At 37.5% G+C, this 13,564-nt stretch overlaps 2 protein-coding genes across 2 annotated transcripts; one reads left to right on the top strand and one right to left on the bottom strand.

Moving 5' to 3' along the window:
• Positions 1–5,154: 5,154 nt before the first annotated feature.
• On the bottom strand, positions 5,155–7,263 carry LOC112294441 (uncharacterized). Its single transcript, XM_024544850.3, has 3 exons — positions 6,596–7,263; positions 5,820–6,145; positions 5,155–5,700 (listed from the first exon to the last, which is right to left on the bottom strand). The coding sequence occupies exons 1-3, from the start codon at positions 7,041–7,043 to the stop codon at positions 5,587–5,589; spliced, it is 888 nt and encodes a 295-aa protein (XP_024400618.1). The 5' UTR covers positions 7,044–7,263; the 3' UTR covers positions 5,155–5,586.
• Positions 7,264–9,887: 2,624 nt separating this feature from the next.
• On the top strand, positions 9,888–12,569 carry LOC112279178 (small COPII coat GTPase SAR1A). Its single transcript, XM_024513367.3, has 3 exons — positions 9,888–10,408; positions 10,928–11,059; positions 11,616–12,569. The coding sequence occupies exons 1-3, from the start codon at positions 10,280–10,282 to the stop codon at positions 11,934–11,936; spliced, it is 582 nt and encodes a 193-aa protein (XP_024369135.1). The 5' UTR covers positions 9,888–10,279; the 3' UTR covers positions 11,937–12,569.
• The last annotated feature ends 995 nt before the right edge of the window (positions 12,570–13,564 follow it).

Genomic DNA, 13,564 nt, shown 5'->3' with positions numbered 1-13,564 from the left:
GGTGCATATGTATTTTATTGTATTTGGATTCTTCATTATGCATACATAGCAGATCTATTATATGAACTATTACGCAAAGGCTATCGATTTAAATGGGAAGAAAAGTATGTTAAAGCACTACAAAGATTAAAGAAATTATTGATATCGCCTCCAGTATTGAAAAAAATTGATTATAAGAGCAATAGACTAATGATTTGTATTGTGAATACTAGTTTGATTGCCATTGGATGGGCTGTAGGTCATAATGACTCAAATGGACACAGATTAGTAGTATGATTTGGAACTAAAGTTTTAAGTATTCACCAACATGCATATTCATAGTTGAAAAGGGAACTATGGGGAGTTGTTTCAGCTATAAAAACTAAAAAGGATTATTTGATAGGAGCTATGATGGTAATTGAAACAAATTGTTTGCTTTTACTTGGAATGATAACCAATTGTACTATACCAGATATTGCGATGTTGAAATGGATTGCTTATATCAAATCACTAAATCTAAAATTTAGGCATGTTGTAAAGAAAGACAATCTGGTAGCAGATATGTTATCTCGAGCAGTATATGAAAGAAAAGATGAGATGGTTGAAGATATTGATGATGATGGAACAAAATTCTATTCAATATCAAATCTTAATAAAGAAGACAAGTTGTTTTTTGAAGAGCTTTATGAAGGAAAATTACTAAAAAATTGGTCTTTATTTGAATACCTTGACTAAGTAAGAAAATTGATCAATAGAAAAATTTAATCAAATAAGAAAGAAGGCTTATGGATTTTTGCTTCAAGAAGGGTTTTTATGGAAGAGACCAAAAAAAGAAATTGGAATGCCAAGACGAATAGTAGGTACTAAAGAAGATCAACAAAGACTACTTAAAGAGTTTCATGAGAGTCTATGGGTAAGACATAGAGGAATTTGGGCTACTTTTGCTAAAATGAAGGAACGATATTGGTGGAAGAATATGTATCAAGATGTAACTTTTTTTGTAGAATCTTGTGTAACTTGTTAGATGTATTCAAATATACGACATCAAGATGGATTGCATCTCACATATCTTTTGGCTATTTATTTTAAATGGGTTGTAGATTTAGTTATTATGTCGATGGGACTATGACAAATGAGATATTTAGTTTTGGCTCGAGAAAATTTATCAAACCAAGTAGAAGGCAGGGCACTAAGAACAAAGTCCACAGAGGGAATTTGCAAGATTTTACTTGAGGAAGTTATCTGTCGCTATGGATGTGTGGAAAAGATCACTACAGATTGAGGAGAATTGGATGCATATGAAGCTCGTGATTTATTTAAGAGATGTGGAATCAAATTATCATTGACTAGTGCTTATAATCTAGAGGAGAATGCAAAGAGTAAACGTGGGCATCCACCAATTGTAAAAGCCTTAGTTAAAGCTTGCAATGGAAGAGTGAGAGAATGGCCTCGACTTCTATCTTATGCATTATGGGCTAATTGAACAATACATAGTTTGGTGACAGGATATATGCTAGTGGAACTTATGACAAGTCAAAAACCAATTATGTCAATTGAAAAAAATGTGCCAACGTGGAGTATGCTACCATGGGAAGATGGGTTGACAAGAAAGGAATTGTTAGCCATTAGAATCCGACAACTTGAACAAAGATCGAAAGATGTGGAACTAACATTAAAAGAGTTATAAATAGCAAGGTTAAGAAATAAGACTCGATTTGATAAGCAACATCGATTGAAGCCTAAAGCAATTGAAGAAGGTGATTAGATACTTGTTTATGATAGCAGTCTGGATAACCAACATAGTACTTTGCAAAAGTTTTTGAAACATTGGTTTGGACCATATGTGGTAGTAACGATTCATGATAATGCCACATATTCATTAAGGGAGTTAAATGGTACAAGGTTGAAAATACCTATTGCTGGAAAGCAAGTAAAGATTTTTAAAAGACAAGATAGAGAAATTAATATGGAAGTTCATGCCGAAGATATTGGCATTTTTTAAGAAGATAATTGTTTTGAAGAGGATGGTAAAAATAGAAATAAAGGATTTAATGAAGAAAATGAAGAGATGGCATGATGCCAATTACGATATATGGTTCATTTGGCGCATGCCGGAAGATGCGAAGTTTGAGAGGAGGTGGATGTCGTGATGTAATACGACTATATAGTGAAATTGTAATCAAAGTTGAATTTCTAATTAATATCTAATTATCTTAATTCAATTATAATTTGAGATATCTAAACACGGCTTTTATAAAAGCCTTTTAAGTTATTTCTTTATCTTAATAATTAGTAGGTTGAAGGTTACTTAATAATTTTACCTTCTTAGTTGTAGAGACTCTTCTACTACCTTAGAAAGACCATAAATCAAATAAATCAAATTAGAAGAGGTAAATAATTAGTATAGTTGGTACTAGGATTAAGTTGAGAGTAGGATTGGGCTAAAAATACCTTAGGATATGTTAAATTGATACCCAAGGGTCGACCATTTGTGAGACACGGTTGAAATCAAACCTCTGGCCACTAAAACGACAGCTTAGGGCAAAATAGAGTTTCATTTGAAGATCGAAGGTTAGGATTTGAGAGCTAGCTTGAAGTTCTTTTCAAAGACATAAGAATTGTTTTGAGAAGGATTTGGAGGAGTTAGCAATTTAAATTCAAAGTCAAGGTTTATATTAGTGATTTGGATATTATATAATATAATTAGGACTAGCAATTTTGACTAGTTCGTGCAATTTGTGTGACATCTACAATTAAAAACTTGATATTGTTTGGATTATTGGGTGTGCTAAGTATATGCAAAATTTTGTAATAATCTAACGGCGTGGTTTAGAGATATCTAGTTTTTAGCACAAGAAGGTTTCAGAAGGTGGCAGTTTGAGGTTGGATAGGATTTCTATGATATCTGAAGATCTATCAGTTGGATTAAAGAGAAAATTGGCATGGTATTGCAAGACTTAAAGATCAAGCTACACACCAATTTTGAAACAAAGTTAACGGTTAGAAAGGGAGAAATCATTGCTAGGATTTTTGCTTCACTTTTCAAGTTGACAGCCGAGTGACATTGGTGCAATTTTTGGAGGTTTTATTACAATCTGTAAGTTGGATTGGGCTAAAAATTCTTGAGCATATTGAAGACTTACATTGACAATTGCATGCTAAATTCTACATCAAGTGGACGGTCGGATTAGATGTTACAGCTTGTTAAAGTTCATTGATTAGGATTGGGGCTTATAAGAAAAATCTAAATTGCTTAAATATAAAAGTAATAAGGTAATTGGAATTTATGTATGGTTAAGACTATTAAGAAGAGTGTTTTAAGCACTTTTGAATTGAAATTCAGATTATATTCTTCTTGTATGGATAAAATCTATTAGGATTTCTTAACTACTTATAAAACACAATCTCACCTTCCACAACTAGGTGTCTGGTGTATTCCTGAGCAAAACAACACACAATACGACAACGTATTGACGAGCACCATAGCTTTAATGGACTCTTATATAAGTCATATAATTTTTGATTCTTCTATAACAAAAATAGATCAAGAATTGGTTCAAATGTGAGAGAGTTCTTATGGTTGACGAAACAGATTACACAATGTAATAGAATTTGATTTTATTGATGAATCTTCAATTATTTAATAAATTTGTAAATTGAAGCTAATAATAATTTTAAGATTTGTAGGTTTAACAAAAAAGAGGCTCTCATTTCATCAAGGCATTGTAGAGTTGTATCAATTATATTCAATTTTGACTTTCTTACATTTGTAATTTTGTTTCTTGTATATAAAATTGTTAAGTTGCTTTCAATTGAGAATTAAAAAAATTGGAATGTCTCTGAAGAACTAGAGAGTCTCCCAGCTATACAATAAGCTTGTATTTGAGTTAGTGCAAGGAGGGGCAACACAAACCTGTGGTGATGGTTGTCACTATTTCTCACTATGGTGATTCTTTTTTTAAGTGACTATTGCACTGTAGTGCACATGACTACAACTATTTGCTAAAGATATTTTTAGATATGTAAAATAATGACAACAAGAGCTATAAAGTATCCATAGCTTCTTTATAACAAAGCCTCAATTAATCTTAAGGAATTTTTCACAACAATGAATTCTTTTCACAACCTAGTGAAGGATTAGGATTAGAGCTTTGTAGGTTGTCATTGCCAATATAGAGATCAATGATTTCTATGAAGAGATCCTCCACTTCTTACATTCTCCGCTCTTCTAAGAGAAAAAACTCAAATGATACCCCACTTGATTAATTCTCCACTAACATTCTTCCCAAAGTTCTAACAAGAGTGCCAAAAAAGTATTGGCATAGAAATCTTGTTCATTGCTTGGGAAACCAATAAAGAGGTGGAGAACTTTATTTCCAAGGTAGATGTAATAATGCAAACCTCTCTCTTATCAGTCTTATATAGAGATGAAAGTTAAAAGTGTGAAATGTAGATCTTCAAGCTTAGATTTCCAAGATGATGACAAGATTCAATTTAGGGACTTCTACGCAATCTTCAAGTTTTGTTTGGAATTCACAAAGATAACATCCAATCATAGTCTTTTGGATGGTGGTTGCACTTATAATCCAACATAAGTACATATTTGTAAGTTGAACAGAATATTCATGTAGTTCAAAGTTAAATGCCAAAGATAACATTTGAGAACATATTCATCACCTACAACTACACACCATTGCTTGATGTTTTTTTGTTTGTGTGTATAAGACAATGGAAATCCTCAAATGAATCTATGTTCTACTTCTACTATGAGTGAATTAGAAAATACCACATCCTTGATTTTATGGAATTCTACCTATTGGCATTCAAAGACAAACTTCACCTTCAATGGAACATATCTTATTTTTATTACTCCAAGGTTGAGAAATTAAATCAATAGTCATACTTGAGATTATTAATTATGGTTTTTTTGCAATACTTTGTAGAGTTTTATAACTTTTGTTGCTTACCTATTAAAGCTATACTAAGATTTTCCATATTTTGTTTGTATTTGATTTGAATGTAGAAACCCCCAACCAAATGTCTATTCTTTTCAAAAGTTAGCTCCAATGTCAATCTAGTACATGACTCTTTTGCTCAAAAGAACCATCTCTTGAAACTGCAAAAATTATTCAACTTAGAGTGAAATGAAGAGTAGACTGAAACATAGGCTGCAAATTCTTGTAATTAGCTTCTTTGATCATGCTTGTTGCTATTGTGTTCATAGATTGCATCTCGATTTATTACTGAAACCTTGGTTTCATAACTCCGTCTCAAATCTAAGAAGGAGATGACGATCAAGTTCAACCCAGTTTACCAAAAACTCTTAAGTAGTGCACCACGAAGATGCAGTGGGTCTAAGCAAAACATAATCATAGCTCTGCTTATCAGCAGAGCTTGTCTCTCTGCTCACTTCTGCAACCTCGCTCTGCCTCGCAACTAATCCGCTACTTCAAAGGAGCAGGTAAGATGCCGATGTTAGGTAGGACTAAGCATTTATAACAATGCCTACTTTTAACAGCGTGAATGTGTCACTTCTTGCTAGTCAGTATCTACAGATGTTGCCACAAAACTTATTGTCCCAACAGAAGGTAGCAACATTGATAACCTTCACAACTTGGCGCGCATAAACATGGGAGCAGTCTCGGACGTGGGAAGACCTGCATCGTCTTCGCCCGCCGCCTCTGAATTTGACAACATGTCCTTTTCCATGTCTTCAACAACCTGCAAGCAGTCAAATCGAGATTAGCTTCGTCCTCTTTCAAGTAAGCACTGCCTATTCTCCTACGATTACGCTAATAAGTCAGGTCGCTTCCCCTGCTGCAAAGATGTGAATCGCAAACCTTGCGTGCTTCGGTGGCGCTTGATGAGGAGAGAGAGGAAGGCAGGATGTCAAGTATGCTTTGCTTCGTGCGTTGAACGGCGTCTCTGGTAGTAGTGTACGCGCCCTTGAGGCCTGTCTCAAACGTCTTGCGCACACCTTCAAGAGATTCCGATGGCAGTTGCATCAAAGACAATTTCTCCATGACGCGGGCACGAGCAGTCACAAAAGATTCTCCGACCTCGTTTGCCATCCCCTTGCTGACCTCCACCAAGCCCGACCGACTGACAGCGCTTCCGCCCTCTTCTCCTCGTCGCTCATGCTCGTCGGCACCAGCTGCCGTTTTATCTACAATCGCACAGTTGCTCATTAACACCACACTTCATCGCTTCACTCCAATCAGACACTGCGAAACCATTTGCAGAATCATATCTCACGCTCAAAACGCATTACTATGTGCGGATAACACGCTTCGTTGTAAAATTTACCAAAAGCATTAAGACTAGAAATAAACGACAACACTGTCCAATTTGATGGTGTCAGATTATAGTTAAGATATCTTGCACAATTACAACCATCACTTGTTCAAACTCCATCGAGAATATCCTCCAAGCACAAGAGAAAAACCCCTTTACAAATGACCAGTTATGAGCAAAAACTGTCAAAATCAAATAACTGTTCGGACAATTTATCGCAGATATCAATATATTAAAAAAATTCAGAGGCAATCTGAATTACAGAAATGCAATCGGAAATGAAAGAGCAATGAATGCTAGGTTGAGGCAAGCGGGAGAGTACTCGGCATGTGCTGTGATGAATTGTGTTGGTCCGATGTTGAAGTACCTCCTCCAGCTGCCGGAGAGTACAAGTCGTTCATTTCCGCACCCTCTCTGTTTCCATCCAAATCAGAGCTCGGCACTTGTCCATTAGAATTCTGTTTCGGCACAGCCCCGCCAGAAACATCAGCTTGAGGAGAATACAGGTCGTTCATTTCAGCACCTTCTCTGGGCCCATCCAACTCGGAGATTATCAGCCCACCCTTCGGATTGCCCTCTCGTCCAGTTCCTTCCTCTTTCATCTCAGGTCCTGTCAACTTATCGCTGCTGGAGCTTCGGTAAAAGCTCATGAAATTCCCAGGGGTCTTCACACCGCCACTGCTTTGAGACGACGGCTCTTGATCAGCCACGAAATCCACCGGATCCTTCTCTCCAGCCATAAATGGGGCTTGAGCTTTAGGTTGATCCATAACCGCAAAAACCCTTCAGAAAACCAAACCCCGCCCCCAGCAAGTGTGTAACAAAATCACGGTCCGAATTTCTCACTTCTCCAACAATCCTGAATAGCGAACAATCCTTTGTAGCTGCTGTACAATATAATCGACCATAAACCTCAATGGCAAGCGGAAATCAACATTCCCAGACCGAGAAATGGTGTCAGGATTCACTGATTCAACCACAGAAGAAGAAGAAGAAGAAGAAGAGAGAAGAAGAAGCGAGAGGGGCGGGGTTTCAGTGCAAGGAAACCAGGCGCTTCACGTAGTGGGTAAGGGCCCTCCAGGGGGGCCAAGTGGAGGGAAGCCGACATGCATGGGCGTGGGATTGGTGCCCCATGACCACGCTCTCTCAGTCCCCCTCTGTTCTGACGTCACTCCCTAAGGTGGCTGGAGCTTTTGGATGAAAATGGATGGATGCAACCGAATCGGTGGATGAGTTGCTGGATGAATGAATGGATGGATATTGGATGGTTTGGATTTGGACCTTCGACGCCTTCTCGTTCGTTGCTTATGTGTTTGTCAATGTATAAATAAAATAAAACTCTGAAGGTTGAGAGGATTAATAGCGTTTTATTATTATTACTATATATATGTATTCTATTTTATAGAAACTTCTCTTGTTTTTTGTGATGAGTATGTGGCGTAATACAACATCTTTATTTTGAATTAATTCAAATAAATTGAAAATTCTAGTGTCTTTAGTTGTGCCTTGCAATAATCTGTTTTAAAGGCGATTATTATTTTCCTTTTACACACTTTTCTTTTTGTTTTTACATACAGCTTCACATTGATTTTTTTCTCCGTGTATATCCTTTTTGGAAATTTTTGAGGTTCTTAACTCCACTTTTTTTGTTGTATTCTTTGATATCATCCTAAATATAATTTCTAAAATTGAAATCCCCTCAATTTCCTTCTTTCTATCAATTCTACTGCATTCTATTACACAAACAAGTTGTTTCTTTCGTGTTGTTTTAACATGTCCAGTTTAATACTTATTCTCATCAATCTAATATTTTGTTTCTGTCAACGTGAAATCCATTTTTATTTATTAATTCAGTAGTGTTTCCTTAGTTTTTACATATTGGTAGCTTTTACAAAGTAACGTTGATAGAGTGGGTTGACTGTTTCATGAATAATTCTAACCTTTTGAAAACAATTATATTCTCAAATGAATATTTTTTTTCTGCATCAATTAACTTAAGAAATTCTCACTATAAAACTTTGCTCACACGTGGGAGATATTAAATGGGAACTTGCAACCAATGGTTTTTGTAGCAAATATTTAAAAAAGTTTTTAGAAATGTTTTTGTTTTATTTTTATATGATTAATTATTAAGATTAAATATATAAAATAATGTTACAATTTTTTTTCTAACTTAATACTCACATAACATTCTCAAATTCTCATGTCATTCAAGGTGATTATTTTATATTTCTTGATTTTCATTTATTTCTCATGATATTAACTTTCACCTAAAAAAATTATTTCATGTTGTGATAAAAGGCATTTTTTATGCTTATTTGTAAATTGTAAAGATCATAATTTTGAAAAAAGAATAGATACTGAAATAATTGTTTTGCAATTCAACCATTCTTTTTTGCTTTTTATAAAATCATCTCTAGGCAAATTCATACTCCTCAAATACATAGTTCATTTGAAATTAAAGGTTCCATATGAGGACCAAAAATATCTTATCTATATAATAAAAATAAAGAAGCTTAGGTATAATATAAAGAGACAAAGAAGCCTTCTGATTGGCGGAAATTGTTGCTATAACTTTACCAAAAAGCCAATGAGAAGGCTTCTTTGACCTCCATATTACTATTTGGAAACTGTTTTTTTGTGCGCAACAGCACATATTTCTGATAGTATATATATATATATATATAGTTACGATATTTTAATGTATGATAAAAAGTAGAGATTCAATTTTTTGCATGAATTCACTACTCATGGCTTGATGCAAAGGGCAAAGATGATGACATGCATAATTATGTTGTAGAATGTCTGAAGGTTTTTGAAATTGGCACATTCAATATCTATATATATATATATATATATATATATATATATCTCTTTTTGTGAAGATCACAATTCTATTTTGAAAAGAATCAACATTGGTAGACATAGAATAATGCATAAAGCAAGACAAGTGGTATTGTTCAATACATTATATAATGCTTAAATATTTAACTTCCAAATATATGTTAAATATTCAAAGTTTGGTTTAAAATGTTGACTTAGTTTTTTATAACAAGCATGCATTGGAACTTTTACCAAAATAAAATTATATTTTAGATCATGTATATGACTACTTAAATTACTAAAAGTATATACTAAAAGTATATTTTAGATCATGTATATGACTACTTAAATTACTAAAAGTATGATTTGATGACAACCAAGAGATTTGACTATACTAAAAAATAAAAGAAAATTTTGAAATATTACTATACATATTTGGTAGATGAAAACCTGTGAATAATATAATAAAAAAAATATGTATTTATAAATTAATTGTATTCCAATACTTTCAAGCTTATATGTTTCAAAGAAAAAAAACATGAAAATTAAAAATTAAAAATTAAAAAATTTGATAAAAACACACATCTTGATATTTATTTTAGAATTTATTTAGAGCTCAGCGACCCCTTCAGAAAGGACCCAGCTGGACCGCACTCATACTCATCCCCGCTTGCCACCACAGAGCAGCCCCGTTCACACCTACCGGGGGGGGGGGGGTTGGGGGGGATGAGCCCCGGGCGTGGGTCCCCGTTGCCCATAGCTCATGTGGTCTCTCTCTTCCTCTCTTGCTCACTTTCTCTCTTTGTCTCTGTCTCGCTGTGCATTGTTTTCGCAATCAATTCCCTGGTCAGCTCCGCTTTCGTTTCCTCGCACACACCCACACACATTCTTGTGGAGGAGGGTGGCCATATTGAATCATCCCCACGCAGACAGACACACAGACCGACAGACAGACGGACGGACGGAGTGCCGCAGTGTCGGACTGGCTGACTCTTCACCTCTCAGGGACAGTGGGACGGAGCGCTGAAGGAAGGCAGAGAGGAGAGGAGAGGAGAAGAGAAGAGGAGAGGAGAGAGAATAGGGGAGGAAGGAAACAGCCTCCCCCTCTTCCCCCCCGGGCTAGGAGGCGGAGGAGGAGGAGGAAGAAGAGGAGAGTAGTAACAGCAATAGCAGCTCTGGAGCCATGTTTTTGTTCGATTGGTTTTACAGCGTGCTTGCGACCTTAGGGCTATGGCAGAAGGAGGCGAAAATCCTGTTCCTCGGCTTGGATAACGCGGGCAAGACCACGTTGCTACACATGCTCAAGGATGAGGTAAGGGCTGGCTTACCAGCTAGAAGGAAGAAAGGAAGGAAGGAAGGAGGGCAGGGAATTTATAAACGGCTTGAGATAGTTTCGTGTGCTGTGTTGTTTCTTTTGTCTGCCGCGGTTGACGGCGTGAAGTGTTTGGTGGTGAGGGTGGTTGTGGACAGTGGAGTTGTGATAGTGAGTCTTGATAAGCAGGGTGTGTGTGTGTGTGTGTGTGTGGGTGTTTATTGAGAAGATCCGGGTGATGGAGAAGGGTGTAACCGAGTGTGGAGCGGAGTTGCGTTGTTCTAGGTTTTTTGGTAGCTGGTTGGTTTCTTTCTGCGTGTTGTGTCCTTACGTGGAGTTCCGAAGGGGGGATGGATAGTGTGTGTGAAGTGAGCAACAAAGGCTTTGGATGGTTCGTGCCTGGGGGTAGCGATCTGTTAGTAAGGAAGTGCGATGAATGGAGCGGTTGGTGAGTGATGCAATGCCGTGAAACCGGTTGTTTTTCCTGTCACTAAATTGCATCCTACTATGGTGATACAGAGGTTGGCCCAGCATCAACCGACGCAATATCCTACATCGGAGGAGTTGAGCATTGGAAAAATTAAGTTCAAAGCGTTTGACCTGGGTGGTCACCAGATCGCCAGACGAGTGTGGAAGGATTACTATGCCAAGGTTACCACTCCCCTTTTGGACTCTTTATTTTGTAAGTTAGCAGTGTGATGGAGTGGACGGTCTTGTTCGGCCCCTCATGTACAGAGGTGGATATTATTATTGTCTGGATGCATAAAGTGTCTATCCTCAGTGGTCTTGAGAGGCTTCCGTCGAGATGTGTTTTTCTTGTAAATAGATATTTAGCAGCTATTTGCGTGCTACATGTTTGTCACAGACATGGTTAACGAGGTGCTGTGTTATGGCGTGTTAACAAAATAAATCAAGTATGTTTCATGGTTGCAAGTGGTATTGACCAAAACATTATCGCCTTTCTGAGTTAGGGTTTGGATGGTTAACTCTCGATTATTTAGGTTGTTTAGGTTATTTGGCATTTGTGAAACCCGCACTGGAACGTTACGCTTCCTTCACGAAAACTGTCCCAGGGTTTGATTTTGATTCTGTGTTCAAGTATAAAAAGACAGAAAAAAGAAAAACTTTAGTTATCCTGAAATATTGATAGTGTTGGTTGTGTGTTATGGTGGTTGTTGACTCTGTAACTGATGTGTTTATTATACAGGTTGACGGCATCGTTTACTTGGTGGATGCAGCGGACAAAGAGAGGTTTTCAGAGTCAAAGAAGGAACTGGATGCCCTGTTATCAGACGATTCGCTGGGCCAGGTGCCTTTCTTGGTTCTTGGGAACAAGATTGACATCCCATATGCTGTTTCGGAAGATGAGTTGCGGTATTCATTGGGACTAAGTAATTTCACCACAGGCAAGGGCAAGGTGAATCTGGGAGACACCAACATGCGACCCATTGAAGTTTTCATGTGCAGTATTGTAAGGAAGATGGGGTATGGCGAGGGCATCAAGTGGATGTCACAGTATATCAAGTAGGTTCTGATACAGGTGGCAAGGCCTGGAGCGTGAAAGGTCTCAAGGGTTTATGATAGCAGGTTGCAGGTCGGTGGAATTATACAGAGTTTTCGTTTTGACGTGTGAAGTGTAGGGTGGGAATCGAAATGATAACTTCTATCAGATTGTAGACGTCACATATTACTTAAGATTGTGCTTCATAGATGTTACTCTGTCAGTGTTGTTGGCATGGCCACAACATGCTCTGGGTGGCTGCTTCTGAGATATGCCTTTTGAAGTCAGGAGTTTTTTTTTTTTTTTTTTTTTTTTTTTTTAGCACATGGGAGGCAAATTTCCGAAAAGCTGCTAGGCGCATGCTGTGGCGCCTTGGAGAAAAACAGATCGAGCTCCTTAAGTTTGTTTAGTAACGGACCTTGATTGGAGTTTAGTCTACCTTCATCACCGGAGAGTGGTGAGGTTGTTGACCTGCATTAGGTTGCTAGTAGGCGCGGCAACAGTGGAGACAGGTTCGAACATCTGTTAGGCCATTTGGTCGTGTTATAAACCATTCTGTAAAATCTATTGTCAGTTAGACACTGACTCATCTGGACAATCTTGTGCCACCAAATAAACCTTGATGTCAACAATTATGGCTAACATTGCCATCAATGTTAAGTGGGTGTCGCTACGCTGGTGTCTGTCATTACATGCTACTACCTGGTAATGAATTACTGGTCTCTTTCGGTTTGCGAGTGACTCATGTTTCGTGTTCATTCGGTGTATTAATTACCTCATCAATTCATTATCATCACCATGTTGCCTGAGTGACGCCCTTTCCACATGTCCCAAGATATTTCTGTTTGTGTGCCCCGCATATGCCGCAGAGTGACAGCAACTCGTTGCAAGGGGGAGCTGGAGTGTCTGATTTTTCCAGACGCCTCATCGGCAATGCTGTGGCATGTTGGGGAATCACGCACCAAGGTGTGTTTCTTCCAAGCGTCTCTTGCCTGGTCTGACAGGCGTGTACGCGTGTTTACACTTCGACCAACCTGCACCTTGGTGACCCTCCAGGTCGGTGTAACCATGCCCTACCTCTGACCGAATCACGCTTCCCTTGCTTGCATTTCACCGTGCTACCAACCTCTTGACGTGATTTGCTTGCTGTGGCATTGTAGTTATACTCAGCACACCCATCAGCTGTTTGAGTATTCAGACCCAACCTCAATGGTGAATGTACCCACTTTTGTAAACAAGTCTAGAGTGCTTTCAACTCCTACATTTGCTTACGACAAAGTTGGGAAATAAGCCAAGAAATTCAACCTTACAGACTAAATTAAACCACAATGGTTTCAATTTGACAAGATAGTGCAACAAACTAAATTTTGCTCCATTATTGTTTCAATTTGACATGATAGTGCAACAGCTCTTGTTCCTATTTGTCACTTGCTTAATGGCTACTTTGAAATGAATGCCATGATGTCCAAAGGGAATCTAGTCTATCAAAATAAAACCTAAAAAAAGTGGTTGGATGGTAGCAAAATTTTCTATCTAAAGTTGGGATCCTTTTGTGCAAGGGTGGGTTTGGCAAGAGCCCTAATTACTTGGACTTTCTAGAAAAGTTGGTGGATGAAAGATTTAAACTTAAAAAACCACATTGAAGTAGAGTATAG

This window comes from Physcomitrium patens, chromosome 2 (genome assembly GCF_059467195.1).
Source record: "Physcomitrium patens ecotype Gransden chromosome 2, ASM5946719v1, whole genome shotgun sequence".
In the NCBI taxonomy this organism is placed as follows: Eukaryota; Viridiplantae; Streptophyta; class Bryopsida; order Funariales; family Funariaceae; genus Physcomitrium; species Physcomitrium patens.
Note: the sequence above shows the minus strand (reverse complement) of the source record. Positions and strands in the feature narration are given on the sequence as shown.